Genomic DNA, 16,248 nt, shown 5'->3' on the forward strand with positions numbered 1-16,248 from the left:
TTTAAAGAAGAGACTAGATAACCATTTGTATGAAATGGTATCTTGGCTTGAGCAGAGGGTTGGACTAGAAGATCTCCAAGTCTCTTCCAACTCTGTCATTCTGTTACAAGCATTACATCCTATAAATCGTGGTTTAGGATATAATGTACTGGTAGCTCTTGACTTATGACTACCATTGGGACCAGAAATTTTTGACTTAAGCAAGGCAGTTAAGTGAATCATGCCCAATCTCACAAACATTTTTGCCATGGTTGTTCAGAGAATCATTGGTGTTATTAAGAGAATCATGCATTGGTTGGGTAAATTTATTATTTTTATTTATTTATTTTATTTAATTTTTATACCGCCCTTCTCCCGAAGGACTCAGGGCGGTGTACAGGCAAAAGTAAAAAACAACACAATATACAAATTAAAATACCTTTTAAAAACTTATTAAATTAGCCTGAAATTAAAATTTTCCATACTAAAAACCCCATTTAAAATTAATAAAATTTCCCCTTAAAACTAATTTAAGCCAGCCCCGCGCGAATAAAAAGATGTGTTTTTAGTTCGCGACGAAATGTCCGGAGGTCAGGTATTTGACGTAAACCCGGGGGAAGCTCATTCCAGAGTGTGGGTGCCCCCACAGAGAAGGCCCTTCCTGGGGCCGCCAGCCGGCATTGTTTGTGGACGGCACCTGAGAAGTCCCTCTCTATGGGAGCGTACGGGTCGGTGGGAGGCATGTGGTAGCAGCAGGCGGTCCCGTAAGTACCCAGGTCCTAAGCCATGGAGCGCTTTAAAGGTCATTACCAACACCTTAAAGTGCACTCGGAAAGCCACAGGCAGCCAGTGCAGCCTGCAGGATCGGTGTTACATGGGAGCTACGTAGCTCCTCTATAACCCGCAGCTGCATTCTGGACTAACTGAAGCCTCCGGCGCACTTCAAGGGAGCCCCATGTAGAGAGCATTACAGTAATCCAAGCGAGAGGTAACGAGCGCATGAGTGACCGTGCATAAGGCATCCCGATCAAGGAAGGGGCGCAACTGCCGAACCAGGCGAACCTGGTGGAAGGCCCCCCTGGAGACGGCCGTCAAATGATCTTCAAACGACAGCCGATCGTCCAGGAGGACACCTAAGTTGCGCACCCTATCCTTTGGGGCCAATAACTGCCACCAACAGCCAGCGCGGCTGCAGCTGACTGAATCGGGTGCCGGCATCCACAGCCACTCCGTCTTGGAGGATTAAGCTTGAGCCTGTTTCTCCCCATCCAGACCCGTACGGCTTCCAAACACCGGGACAGCACTTCAACAACTTCATTGGGGTGGTCCGGGTGGAAAAGTACAGCTGAGTGTCATCAGCGTACTGCTGGTATCTCACCCGAAACCACTGATGATCTCACCCAACGGTTTCATGTAGATGTTGAACAGAAGGCGAGAGAATCGACCCTGAGGACCCCACAAGTGAGGCCCCTCGCGGTCGACCTCTGCCCCCCTGTCAACACCGTCTGCGACCGGTCGGAGAGATAGGGGGGGGACCACCGATATACGGTGCCTCCCACTCCCAATCCCCCCCACCCGCGCAGCAAGGTACCATGGTCGATGGGATCGGACGCTGAGAGGTCTAATAGGACCAGGGCAGAGGAATAACCCCTGTCCCGAGCCCTCCAGAGATCATCCACCAATGCGACCAAAGCTGTCTCCGTGCTGTATCCGGGTCGGAAGCCGGACTGGAACGGGTCTAGATAGACGTCTTCATCCAGGTATTGGGGTAGCTGTCGCGCCACGGCACTCTCTACAACCTTCGCAACAAAGCGAAGGTTGGAGACTGGACGATAATTACCCAAAACAGCTGGGTCCAGGGAAGGCTTCTTAAGGAGGGGTCTCACCACCGCCTCTTTCAAGGCGGCAGGGAAAACCCCTTCCAACAAAGAAGCGTTGATAATCCTCTGGAGCCAGCCTCGTGTCACCTCCTGAGTGGCCAGTACCAGCCAGGAAGGGCACGGGTCCAGTAAACATGTCGTGCCGTGAAGCCTCCCCAACAACCTGTCCACGTCCTCGGGAGCCACAGGGTCGAACTCATCCCAAATGGACTCAACAAGACGTGCCTCCTCTCCCTCGCTTGATCATCCCAAATTCGATCCAGACCGTCCCTCAGCTGAGCGATTTTATCGTATAGATAACCGCTAAACTCCTCGGCTCGTCCTGCAAGGGCTCACCCCGCACCTCCTGATGTAGGAGAGAGCGGGTGACCCGAAACAGGGCGGCCGGGCGGTTATCTGCCGACGCAATGAGGGTGGAGGCGTAAGAACGCCTCGCTTCCCTCATTGCCACTAGGTAGGTCCTAGAATAGGACCTAACTAGTGTCCGATCAGTTTCGGAGCGACTGGACCTCCAGGTGCTCTCCAGGCGTCTTCTCCGGCGTTTCATCTCCCTCAGCCCCTCGGAGAACCACGGGCCGGTCGAGATCTCGCGGGTCAGAGGTCGCAGAGGCGCGACACGGTCCAAGGCCCGGCCGCGCCTGTTCCCATGCCGCGACCAGTTCCTCAGTCGTGCCGTGGGCCAGATCCTCAGGAATGGCCCAAGCCCCGTCAGGACCCTCTCAGGGTCCATCAGGCGCCTGGGACGGAACCACCATATAGGTTCCGTCTCCCTGCGGTGGTGAATGGCGGTTCGAAGTCTAGGCGAAGGAGAAATGATCCGACCATGACATTGGTTCCGTTACTAAATCATCTAATACCAGATCATTTAACCACTGTCCAGAGATATAAAGCAGATCCAGTGTGCCTCCCCCCGTGTGCGTAGGGCCATCATTTACTCGAATCAAGTCCAAGGCCGTCATGGAAGCCAAGAACTCCCGAGCTGCCGTCGATGACGAGCCAGCTGATGGCAGGTTGAAATCCCCCATGACAATAAGTCTGGGGGACTCGACCGCCACAGCAGCAAGTACCTCCAACAGCTCAGGCAGGGCTGTGGTCACGCAGCAAGGAGCCAGGTACGCGATCACCAAGCCCAACTGATTCCTATAGCCCCACCGCATAAAGGGATTCACAACCGGCAATCTGAGGAATAGTGGCCTCCCTCGGCTCTAGATCCTCCTTGATAACAACCGCCACCCCCCCACCCCTACCTTGGACCCTCGGCTGATGAAATGCTCGGGAACCTGGAGGGCACATCTCAACCAGGGGGACCCCTCCCTCTGGGCCCAACCAGGTTTCCGTAATGCCCATAAGGTCCGCGGACTCCCCCTGAATAAGGTCGCAAATCAGAGGAGCCTTATTAACCACGGACCGGGCATTACATAACATCAGCCGAAGATCCAAGCTCTGAGGATCACGACCACCCGAGGAACGGGTAGGGACAGAGGGGCCGGAGCACGCGATCGCTTTCAAACATCGAACGCGTGCTCCCATAACTCGGTACGGCCCCTCCCCCCCGCCATATCTGCCTCTCCCCCTTACCGTACAGATCGAACATCCCTCTAAACCTGGAACGTCCTCCCCCCCTGCCTCCGGACAAGATGGAATAGTGTCGCGAACTAGCACAGGGGCTGGATCCCTCCCCGACGGGCTAATCAGGCTCCCCCATTGATTTGCTTGTTGGAACCCGGCTAGGAAGGTCACAAATGGTGATCAAGTGATCCCAGGATGCTGCAATCATCATAAATACATAAACCCAAATTTTAATCATATGACTGTAGGGATGTTGGGACAGTCATAAGTGTAAGTCACTTTTTTGAATGCTGTTGTAACTTTGAATGGACCCTAAAGGAATGATTGTAAGTCGAAGACTACCTTCATTGTGTGGAACCGGTATTAAAGTAGCAGTTTGAATAGCTGCATGAATGCACAACACCACAAGCAATCACAAAGAAGAGGGGATTGACTCATTCTCTTAAGGCTTCAGGGGGCAGGATAAGAAGTAAGAGGTGGAAGATCATTAAAGAGAGATCCAATTTAGAAGAAAGGAGAAATTTTCTGACAGCGAAAGCAATTAATCAATAGAATAGCTTGCCTCCCGAGTTGTGGGTGTTCCATCACTGGAGGTTTTGAAGAATAGACTGAACTATCATTTATCCAGGATAGTATAAACTAAGCCTCCTGCCTTTAGCAGGAGGTTGGATTAGAAAAGGGGTCACCAACCTTTCGGACCCCAGGGACCACTAAATTCATAATTTTAAATTTTGCGGACCACTAATATGATCTGCCTAATGAATGGCTGGGTGGGCGTGGCAAGGTGGTCATGTGACTGGGTGGGTGTATCCAACTCAATGCCACTCACATCAAGGGGCACCTTGCCAGCCTCTACTTGCCACTGCTCACCTGCCCACCCAGGCTTCTTAGGGCCCCAACAGGAAGCAGTTGCTGGAGCTAAGCAGCCACCATGAGAAAGAGTTGTCAAAACAGCTCAGTTCAAATTGGATCTGACCAAGAAGGAGGCTCAGCAGAACCACCTCACTGAGGGCTAGTAGCATAAGCTTTCCAAGCAGAGGAAAGACCTGCAGGAGTGCAAGGCCAGGTGCCAATGCCTGGAGGCTCAGCGGGCTGAGATGGTCAGCCAGTTCCAGGCCATGATGCAGTCCCACTGGAACAAGACCCTCTGGCTTTTTGCCACCAGCGGCACTTCCCTCCAGCCTTCGTCCAAAGCCCCGCACCAGGAGGCTGAAGCAGACCCCAAGTCGGAATTTCTGCCCCTCTCTGACCCACACAAAAAGACCCCAAAGGGGGAGACTCTCTGCAGCAACACAAATGTTCATTGCACGTATCCATCCCAGGGGCCGTAGTTTGAGGACCCCTGATTTAGTGCAATATAAAAAATGCAAATAATTTTTCTGCAGACCACCAAAATTTTCTCGCGGATGTGACCGCTGGACTAGAAGACCTCTGAGGCCCCTTCCAGCTCTATGATTCTAACTTTATAATACTGATATAGCCAGTTATAGGTTTCTATTGAGTAGACATAGTCAAATAGGTGCTCTTCCAACAGTTCAGACTGCAGACCTCACAATTCCTTTCCTTTGGCCCTGTTGGCCAGAGGGGGATGTTGAAGTGCAAAACAACTAGAGGACTTGGGATCTTCAAGGTTGGCAGGCATTGTCTGGTTCACTGGTGCAGAAGACAATTGCAATAGGCTTCCCAAGGAATTGGGTATGATGGCTGTAGACTAGAGGTCTTCAGACTTGGCAGCTTTAAGACTTGTGGACTCCAGCCATGCTAGCTGGAGAATTCTGGGAGTTGAAGTCCACAAGTCTTAAAGCTGCCAAGTTTGAAGACCTCCACTGTAGACTAAAGATTTTTGCAAGTTGGTTTGGCCCCTGAAAGATTCTTAATGTTTAAAGCCATCTAATGTGTTTCCCATGTTTATCTCTGATCAGTTCAATATTAGAGAACCAGTTTGGTGTGGTGGTTAAGGCACCAGGCTAGAAACCAGGTGATGGGGAGTACTAGTCCCACCTTAGGCAAAAAAAAAACTGCTTGGCCTTGGGCCAGTCCCTCTCTCTCAGCCCTATGAAGGAGGCAATGGCTAACCATTTTGAAATCTTGCCAAAAAAACTGCTGGGACTTGTCCAGGCACTCACCAGGAGTCAATACTGACTCAAAGGCACAAATATAAATTCATTATCAGCTTTACATTTCTTGCCCCCCCCCCACACACACACAATTTTGGAGGGCTATAAAATCTCAGCATTCCTTCCCACACTGGCTTCCGCTTCAGAAACATCCTCCCCCCCCCCCCCCATGCCTTGACAGGAGCAACCAAAGTTGCCTTCTAACCAAGACAATCACATTTTTCTCACCACGTTAGCAACAGAAAAAGTTGGAAGTGATAAACTGAAGCATACTTCAAAGCACCTCATTAACAGGCCTTCCTTTTGGCTCAAGGGCATCCACAGCAAATTAAAAAAAAATTAAGACTGTGCTGTGAAAGTTTTGCCTCCTTTCTATTTTATCTCTCTGTCTTCTGTCTGTCTGTCTGTCTGTCTCAATCTATCATATATCTATCACTATCATCTATTTATCTATCTCTCATCCATCATCTGTCTGTCTGTCTGTCTGTCTATTTATATATTTATCATCTAGCTAGCTATTATCTATCACAGGAGTCCCTAACCAGTGGTGGGATTCAGACAGTTTGCATCACTTCGGGAGAACCGGTTGTTAACTTTCTGAGCAGTTTGGTAAACTGGTTGTTGGAAGAAATCATTAGGGCAGAGAACCGGTTGTTAAATTACTTGAATCCCACCACTGTCCCCAACCGACAGTCCACAGCCCACCAGCAGGCCATGGCCCATTCGGAACCAGGCCACAGAAGTGGTGGGCCAGCATGCATCCATATAAAAGCAGCATAGACATCTTCTATCTATTTATCTATCTATTATCATCTGTCTGTCTGTCATCTAACTTCTGTCTAACTATCATCTTCTGTCTGGCTGTCTAGCTATCATCTAGCTATCACTATCATCTATCTAGCTATTATCATTTATCTCCTATCTGTTTATTTATCATCCATTTATCTCTAGCTAGCTAGCTAGCTAGCTAGCTATCATCTCTTTTAGCTGTCTCTGTCTATCTATTATCTATCTATCTATCTATCTATCTATCTATCTATCTATCTATCTATCTATCTATCTATCTATCTATATCATCTATCTCTATCGCCATCTCCATCTCCATCTCTATCTCTCGATGGAGCTATATCCATCATCAACAACAACAATCTCCCCTCTATCTATCTCTATCATCTATCTATCACCTATCTATAACTATCATCTATTTATCTATCTCCATCCTCTATGTAGGTCTACCCTCTGTCTGTTTATTACTTTGCATATAAAAAGGAGACCAGACTGTTATTGCGCAGCCGCAACCATTGTCCTCACTTTTTTGACCATCCCCCCCCCTTCACCTTCCAGAGCTGCCCCGCATTGGACCGTTTCTCATTTTTATTCATCTTCCTAAATGTGCGTTTCTGCCACCTGCCCTGCCGTCTCCTTCATTAGCAGGCTTTGTCACTTAGCATCCGTCCAGGTGTTGCCAGGAGAGGTTCAATGAAGTTTAGACAAGGGTATCCAAGCGGTTCAGCCAAAGGGGCAAACAAGCGGAAAGGAAGTGTCTGATCCAACTTCATGGTGTGCAGTTGCTTTTGACAAGGTCAAAGCGTCAAAAGCAGTGGGGACAGCACTTAACAAACCACTCCAAGCTGACACCAATGAATCAATTAAGCTGCAGTGCCAGTCTTTCAAAAACCCACCAGTCCAGGGTTGTGTGCTACAAAAGACGCCGGTACTTTACATGCCACTTAGAGAGTTTGAAAAATCCTATTTACTATTTCAGTGCCAGTCCTCTCCGGGACCTGCTCCGAACATAGTCAAGACAATTGCAAGCCTCTAAAATTTCCAACTTTATGCTTTGTTTTGCTTTTAAACCAGTCCGGTGCCTATAAGAGCAGCCTAGCGGGTGGAGGTTTGGGCAATTAAAGCTTTTCCTGGCATGGAGAGCTGCCAGCTTCTTCCCCAGGCCTCTGTTTTTGCAACAGAAGTGAACTTATGACCCAATGGCCACAGGTGGCCTTCGGTAACCACTGTGGGGTTGCTCTGCCAAAATGGACCGAGCATCTTCCGCAGATCTGTCAGCCTCGTGGGGTTACAGTTCAACATTTTGCTTCCTGCTGCTTTGAAGGAAGCTCTGTAATAAATAAAAACACACAAACCTCTTCATGCGCACATAAATTTCACGCTAACAAGTGCGTTTGCACATCAGGCTAAAATAGAGGCCAGGCACTTTATAGTCCATGTTGTGAAAAACCTAACTATTAGCCAGGTTCACACACCATGCAACAGCTGTATTTCTGCAGTGATCTTTTTCTCTTGTTTGATGGTGGAGTAGAGTATAATAGGGAAAACAAACCACTGAACTGGCCAGTGATTCAATAAATACAGGTAGTCCTCAACCTACAACTGCAATTGAGCCTAAAATTTCTGTTGTTAAGTGAGACATTTGTTAGGCATTTATAATGGTCAGAGTATCCCCATAGTCACATGATCAAATTTTGGGCACTTGGCAATCCTGTATTTACCATGGTTGCTGTATCTTGGGGTCAGGTGATCACCATTTGCGACCTTCCCAGCTGGCTTCCGACAAGCAAAGTCAAGGGGGGAAGTCCAAATCACTTAATGACCATGTGACTCACTTAACAACCATGCTTAACAACCATGGCACAAAAGATCTTAAAGTTGGGCGTGACTTACTTAAACTGCCTTGCTTAGCAACAGAAATTCTCGTCCTAATTATGAATTATGAAGACTGTCAGGATTATGTTTGTTATTAAGTCTCAATTCTTTTTTTTTTCTTTTTTTGGTTCTATTAATAAACTTCCTTTTGCATTAAGCAGCTACCCACCTCTCCTCTTTTCCGCTAATTAGGTTTTTCTTCCGGATCCATTAATCAACTTCTTTCTTTCCTTCTTGCTGTCTTCTTTCCCTTCCCCAAAAGGTGGAAACGATATCCGATTCTGACACCGAAAGCCGAAGCTGTCGAGAGTTCCACTCCATCGGTGTTCAAGTGGAAGAAGATAAACGGTATGGCTGGTTAAGCATGCACCTCAGCGCCTGCGTCTCTTCCCTCACAAGCCGACTCACACACACACACACACACACACACACACACACAAGCACACATCCTGCCACCAGTCTCCTGCATTAATGCAAAGACTTATCAGCCATATCGCCTTCCCACCCCCAGATCAATATTTGCAAGGCAAAATTTCCAGGGAAACTCAAGCAAGAAAAGCTATAATCGTGTTTCTCAACCTTGGCAGCTTGAAGATGGGAAATTCTGGGAGTTGAAGTCCACACTTCTTCAAGCTGCCAAGGTTGATATTGTGACTCAGGCCCGAGTAGGTAGTAATAAACTTAGTCTGTGGAAAAACAAATTTTATTCGAACAGCTGGGAATTACTTCATTCCCAGCATCGTTCAACTCAAAGTAAAACAAATGCCTCCCAACACAAATTCCTCAGTTATCTCACAAACCTTAGTCCAATTAGGCAAACTGCCAAAGGCCCTTCCTGGCAAACGTCCAAAAGCCACAAAAACAAAGACGTATATGAAGCAGAAGACGGAGCAGAAGACGCAGCTACAATGTTGTTTTCCGGCAAAGCTGAAACACTGGTGCTGGTCTATTTTAAGCCTTATGGGAGGGGCCAATCATCTCTTGGCCCTACTCTCGAGTTGTCCTCTCTGCTTGAGCTGCTCTTGCCTTCTGGCAGCTCTTCTCATGCGTGCATTAGGAACAGGCTCCTCCTGTTCCTCTGCCTCACTACTATCAGTCTCTGGAGGCTCTGGAGTCCGCACCTCACTTCCCAATGGCCCTGGCCTCATCTCAGTCTCATCGCCATCCGACTCCGTTGCCAGCTCTGTAGGCTGCTGACAGACCACAACAGTTGAGAAACATTGCTATAGTCAGTGACGGTTAAGGACAGTTTGGTTATCTGTTGATGCTTCAGGGCCAAGTCTCTTGGAATTCTATAAATATATATTATTGGCCTGTCTTCAGTAGGAAAAAGTCAGAATGACTGCAGGGTGCCTTTCGAGGGATTTAACTAGATGGTACGCTTTTCAGATAACTCGGGGATTCATAAAACATACTCACAAGTAGAGATTGAGGCTTTCACCAAGGGTGGGCTTCATTTAGCAAGGGATTCTCTGCCCGGTTGCTGGGTGGCCATGGCCATGGTAGGCATGGCCTAGTTATCCTCCTGCACCACGGTGGGGGAGGCGTTTTTGCCCTCCCCGGTCTCTGGAGGCTTTCATCAAAAACAGCCTCCCCAGGCCCTCCGGAGGCCAAAACTTCCAGTAGGCCCATTTATTGCCCTCCCTGAAACTCCGTGCATGCCCTGCACTTACCTGCATCCAAAAGGGGCCGCCTCGGGACTCCTGGGAGGGGTTGGGTGGGGTGGGCGGAGCTAGCTAGGAGTGGGATTTGGGGATTCTCCCAACTGGACAGAATCTTAGCTAGAGGTTCTCCCGAACCCCTGTGAACCCCCAGCAGCCCTACCCCTGGCTTTGACTCTTTCTTCGATGCAATGCCTGAGACAAAGGGCAACCCTGCAATCACAGCCACATCTGGACTTTTTTGACTTTTGACCGTTCCCTCCAATATGTCCCTACCCAGAATAGATCAAATGACAGACCTGTAAGGCAGATTAAATCAGAGGTGCACAATTTGAGGCTCCAAGGCTTTTGTGACCCATCGAAAGCCTTGGGTGAGAGCTCTTAACACAACCTAACACTCATGTTTGATGTGAAAGAACAAATCCATGCCTAGAGAGTCAGCTGACAAGTAGTATTCAAGAGTAATTTAAATTAAATCAAACTGCAGGTAGTTCTCACTAAACAACCACTCATTCAAGACTGTTTGAACTTACGGCAGTACTGAATGAGTGATATTTAATGACTGGTTCTCATACTTATGTCACTCGCAGCATCCTGCGATCATGTGATCACCATTTGCGCTCTTGGCTTCCTACAAGCAAAGCCAATGGGAAGCCAGCAGGAACTTACAAATGGCCACTTAATGATCCATGGTAATTCATTTAACGACAGCAACCATACATGCCAGCATTTCCATCGCTAAGTAGCAAAGCATGTGATGTTTACAACTGCATCACCCAATGATGGAAATTCCAGTCCCAATTACCATCATTTTTTTTAATTTATTTTGTCACGCAGTATATATAAGCATAAGCATGAAATAACTATACAATATATAAGCATATATATGAGTATGTAATAACTATATTAATTGGATATAACGAAAGGAAACAATAGGACAGGAACGGTAGGCACGCTTGTGCTCTTATGCACGCCCCTTGCAGACCTCTTAGGAACGGGGTGAGGTCAATATTAGACAGTTTTTGGTTGAAGCTTTGGGGATTTTGGGAAGAGACCACAGAGTCCGGTAGTTTATTCCAAGCATTAACAACTCTGTTACTGAAGTCATATTTTCTGCAATCAAGATTGGAGCGGTTAACATTAAGCTTAAATCTATTGTTTGCTCGTGTATTGTTGCAATTGGAGCTGAAGTAGTCTTCGACAAGAAGGACATTGTAATAGATGATTCTATGAGTTAAACTCAAGTCATGTCGAAGGCGGCGTAGTTCTAAATTTTCTAAACCCAGGATTTCAAGTCTGGTGGCATACGGTATTTTGTTGTATTCAGAGGAGTAGATAAGTCTTCTTGTAAAATATTTCTGGACATTAATTTTATTTAATAAAATTAATTTTCACATTAAGTGAAAACTACCAGAGTACATAGCCTGCATTTAGGGAATGTCATCCACCTGCCATGAACATTAGGAATTTCAGTTGGGCTGACTTTGGCATTCCAATCTTAGAGTGATTTGGATCTGTTGAACTTCAACTCCCATCATCCCCAAATGCAACATGTCTGGTAGACCCAGGGTCATGAGCATCTGTGGAAAGGCAGGCAAGGCAAGTAACATCAGAAATAACAGAATAACAGAATTGAAGGGATCATGGTGTCAGTGTTCCAAGTAATGCACCCAAAGAAAACAAAACTCCGAGGCAAGCGAGTTCCTCAAAGAACAGTTTATTGGATACATCATATTGGTGAAAGCCGACTCTGAAATTTTCCGTAGTTTTCACCTGATTAGAAGTAAAAGTTTCCCTTTTCCCCCCAAGTCACTGGTCACACTGTCCAATCCAGACATTGGCCAGTTGCTGGGTTGCTTGCTCCTCTTCTGGCCAGTCACCTGTGAGAATGTCCTTTGTTCCAGTGGTGGGATTCAAGTAATTTAACAACCGGTTCTCTGCCCTAATGATTTCTTCCAACAACCGGTTTGCCAAACTGTTCAGAAAGTTAACAACCGGTTCTCCCAAAGTGGTGCAAACTGGCTGAAACCCACCACTGCTTTGTTCCCACAAGAAAACATTATTGCTTTAGCTACAAAACCCCATCTATTTCCCCCCTCCCATCATTGTGTGGCAACCCTGAAGCCTCCAAGATGGCTTCAGCCAGGCTCCTTTCAGGGTTGACACTTGCAGGTGTTCTAGTCCAATCCCCTGTTCAGGCAGAAAACTCTATATCATTCCAGACAAATGATTATCCAATCTCTTCTTGCAAACCTCCACCCAGCGCTTCTGGAGGCATTCAACTGATTAATTGTTCTAACTGTCAGGAAATGTTTCCTTAATTTTAGGTTGGTTCTCTCCTTGATTAGTTTTCATCCATTGCTTCTTATCCTACCTTCAGGTACTTTGGAGAATAGGTTGACACACACCCACCCCTCTTCTTTGTGGCAGCCCCTTAGATTTTGGAACACTGCTATCGTATCACCTCTAGTCCTTACTTTCATTAAACCAGACGTGCCCAATTCCTGAAACCATTCTTGATATGCTTTAGCCTCTAGTCCCCTAAACATCTTAGCTGCTCTCCTCGTTTACTCTTTCTAGAATCTCAACATCTTTTTTTATGATAATGCCACTGTAGGAGACAACCAGACTGGGCTGAAGGGAGGGATCAAGTATGTCATCCATTTGGAGTCCCTTCATGCCCACAAGAGATCTAAGTCCAGTCCCCTTTGAATTCCACTGAGTCTTATCTACCACCAATTTGTCTTGACTATTAGTAGGTCAGATTCTTGTTTACAGTTAGCATGGAATAAACTTGTACTCATTTATTTATTTATTTATTTATTATTTACATTTTTATACCGCCCTTCTCCGAGGACTCAGGGCGGTGTACAGCAAGATAAAACATAGATATCAAAAAATTTAAAATACAATATTCATTAAAAATCTAATTCGATACGCTGAATAATTAAAATAGATGTATAAAATTTTAAATAAATTAAATCCCTTAAAAACCCCACTAACAAACCTACAATTAAAATTTTAGGCCAGCCCTGCTTGGTGAAAGAAAAAAGTTGAAAAACTGTTGTTCCCGATTTCTTATGCCTGGTAGCAACCGTGAAAATGATTTTATTTATTTATTTATTTATTTATTTATTTTTCACATTTGTATACCGCCCTATCTCCCTAGGGACTCAGGGCGGTTCACAGCCAGATAAAATATACATATAAATACACGATAAAACATCCATTAAAAAACTTATTACATAAGGCCGAATAATTAAAAATAGCAATACAAATAATAAAACCCCATTAAAACCAAATTCAAAATTTAAAATTCTAGTCCAGTCCTGCGCAGATAAATAGATGTGTCTTAAGCTCGCGGCAAAAGGTTAGAAGGTCAGGAAGTTGGCGGAATCCTGGGGGAAGTTCGTTCCAGAGGGTGGGAGCCCCCACAGAGAAGGCCCTTCCCCTGGGCATCGCCAGCCGGCACTGCCTAGCCGATGGCACCCTGAGGAGTCCCTCTCTGTGAGACCGCACGGGTCGGTGAGAGGCATTCGGTAGCAGCAGACGGTCCCATAAGTAACCCGGCCCTATGCCATGGAGCGCTTTGAAGATAGTTACCAAAATCTTGAAGCGCACCCGGAAGGCCACAGGTAGCCAGTGCAGTCTGCGCAGGATTGATGTAACATGGGAGCCACGAGGGGCTCCCTCTATCACCCGCGCAGCCGCATTCTGAATTAACTGGAGCCTCCGGGTGCTCCTCAAGGGGAGCCCCATGTAGAGAGCATTGCAGTAATCCAGACGAGACGTCACGAGAGCATGAGTGACCGTGCATAGGGCATCCCGGTCTAGAAAGGGGCGCAACTGGCGAACCAGGCGAACCTGGTAAAAAGCTCTCCTGGAGACGGCCGTCAAATGATCTTCAAAGGACAGCCGTCCATCCAGGAGGACGCCCAAATTGTGCACCCTCTCCATTGGGGCCAATGACTTGCCCCCAACAGTCAGCCGCGGCTGCAACTGACTGTACCGGGGTGCTGGCATCCACAGCCACTCTGTCTTGGAGGGATTGAGCTTGAGCCTGTTTCTCCCCATCCAGACCCGTACAGCTTCCAGGCACCAGGACAGCACTTCGATAGCTTCGTTGGGGTGGCCCGGTGTGGAGAAGTACAGCTGAGTGTCATCAGCGTACAGCTGGTACCTCACACCGAAGCCACTGATGATCTCACTCAGCGGCTTCATATAGATGTTGAACAGAAGGGGCGAGAGAATCGACCCCTGCGGCACCCCACAAGTGAGGCGTCTCGGGGCCGACCTCTGCCCCCCCTGTCAACACCGTCTTCGACCGATGGATGGGATGGGATGGGATGGATGGGATGGATGATGGATGGGATATCATAATGGCTTATACAAGACCCGTACATACAGGCTTGGGACAACCTAATAGAGGTAGTCCTCGACTTACGCTCATAAGTGAGTCCCAGATTCTTGTTGCTAAGCGAGACAGTTGCTAAATGAGTTTGACCCCATTTTACAACCTTTCTTGCCACAGTCGTCAAATGAATCACTTGCAGTTGTTAAGTTACTAACATGGTTGTTAAGCGAATCTGGCTTCCCCATTGACTTTGCTTGTCAGAAGGTCACAGAAGGTGATCGCATGACCCCGGGATGCTGCAACCATCATAAATATGTGTCGTGTCCCACTCCTCCGCTGACAGCCGGGTCAGGGAAATCCGAATCAGGCTTGCCTCTGCAGCTCTGCCCAAAGTCCTAGCAAAGTCCTCAGGGCAGGCAGGAGACCAGTAAGTGACTTCAGCAAGATAAGTTCGACTTTGCCTGACTCAGAGACTGCCAGAAAGCAGATCCTTTATATAGGCCATGGGGTGTGGCTCCATGACTCAGCACTCATTAAGGCCTGCCCCTCCCTTCCTTCTGTTGCCTCCGCCTATCCAGTCTTCTGATGCGAGGGTCACTCCAATCAGCTGTTGTTGGAAGTAAACTTTCCTCAGGCTCACATGCTGTGGAGGAGGGGGAGGGGTCTAGCTGCTCCGTTTGCCTGGGCATGGAGCCAGGGCTGGGGCCGGGGGGTGCTCCCTCCTCTGCAGCCTGCTTGGGCATGGAGCCAGGACTGGGACCGGGAGGTGCCCCCTCCTCTGCAGCTTGTCTGGGCATGGAGCCAGGACTGGGGCCGGGAGGCATACATTCCTCCGTGTTCGGGAGCAGATAAGCAGACCCCGGCTGCGGTGAGAGCGGACAAGACACAACAATATGAGTCAGTTGCCCAGCATCTGAATTTGGATGTTCACATGACTATGGGGATGCTGCAATGGTTGTAAGTGTGACACACAGTCATAAGTCACTTCTTCCAATGCTGTTGTAACTTTGAAGTAAATGAACTGTTGTAAATCAAGGATTCCCTGTGTAGCGTGGGAATGAGTAGGGACTCATCAGTCCGAATCATGGCAGGGAGCATTCCTGACTCTGAAAGCAGAATAAGCACTCAAGCCAGAAACTCAGGTTTATAATAATTTTGTGACTGTCTAACCCAGGCGTCTGCAAACTTGGCTCTTTTAAGACTTGTGGACTTCAACTCCCAGAACTCTGGGAGTTGAAGTCCACAAGTCTTAAAAGAGCCAAGTTTGCAGACCCCTGGTCTAACCTGATATCCCTGCTATTTAGCACACAGAACCTTGAATTTTTAGGTACCTAGATAGATACCCTTTTCTTCTTCTTGTGAGCAATTGGCCAGCACATCCTCTGCTGCACTCAGTCTCTCTCTGGTCCTTTAGCATCCATGCAACACTGGTTGCCATAGAAACAGGCCAGGAAATGCAAGGGAGGTTGATGCTCAAACAAGAAGGCATGGAATTTGTTCCTGCTTGTTGAGAGTTTTTCTGACTCTTGTTCCTGCCTCTGGGACCCAGCAGCTTTGTTGCAGAAAGAGATACAGATTAACAAGGTTGGAAGGGACCCTTTAGGTCATCTAATCCAACCCCCCACCCAAGCTGGAAACCCTACACCATTTTGGACAGATAGCAGTCCAGTCTCTTCTTAAAAGCTTCCAGTGATGAAGCTCCCACAACTTCTGAAGGAAACTTCTGTTCCATGGGTTGATTGTTCTCACTGTCAGAAAACTTCTCCTTATTCTAGGTTGAATCTCTCCTTGGTCAGTTCCCATCCATTATTCCTTGTCAGGCCTTCAAGTGCTTTGGAAAATAACTTGACTCCCTCCTCTCTGTGGCAGCCCCTCAAATATTGGAAGACAGCTATCATGTCTCTCCTGGATGTCAAAGACACTTTTTCCCAAAGTTCCCCATATAATTTAGACATTCTAATTCCTGGGCCCCAAAGTAGTTCATGCATTTGTAGAACTAAATTGGCTGGAAAAGGAAACTCTCTTAG

At 47.4% G+C, this 16,248-nt stretch overlaps 1 protein-coding gene across 1 annotated transcript in view; it reads left to right on the forward strand.

The window, feature by feature from the left end:
- DLGAP3 (DLG associated protein 3) overlaps window positions 1-16,248 on the forward strand; it is a 56,713-nt gene that overhangs the window by 25,637 nt on the left and 14,828 nt on the right. The window contains exon 6 of the mRNA XM_058195575.1: window positions 8,469-8,554. Within this exon, the coding sequence (XP_058051558.1) occupies window positions 8,469-8,554 (86 nt within the window). The remainder of the gene's footprint in view (window positions 1-8,468; window positions 8,555-16,248) is intronic.

The sequence above is a fragment of the Ahaetulla prasina genome, chromosome 10, assembly GCF_028640845.1.
Source record: "Ahaetulla prasina isolate Xishuangbanna chromosome 10, ASM2864084v1, whole genome shotgun sequence".
NCBI lineage: Eukaryota > Metazoa > Chordata > Lepidosauria > Squamata > Colubridae > Ahaetulla > Ahaetulla prasina.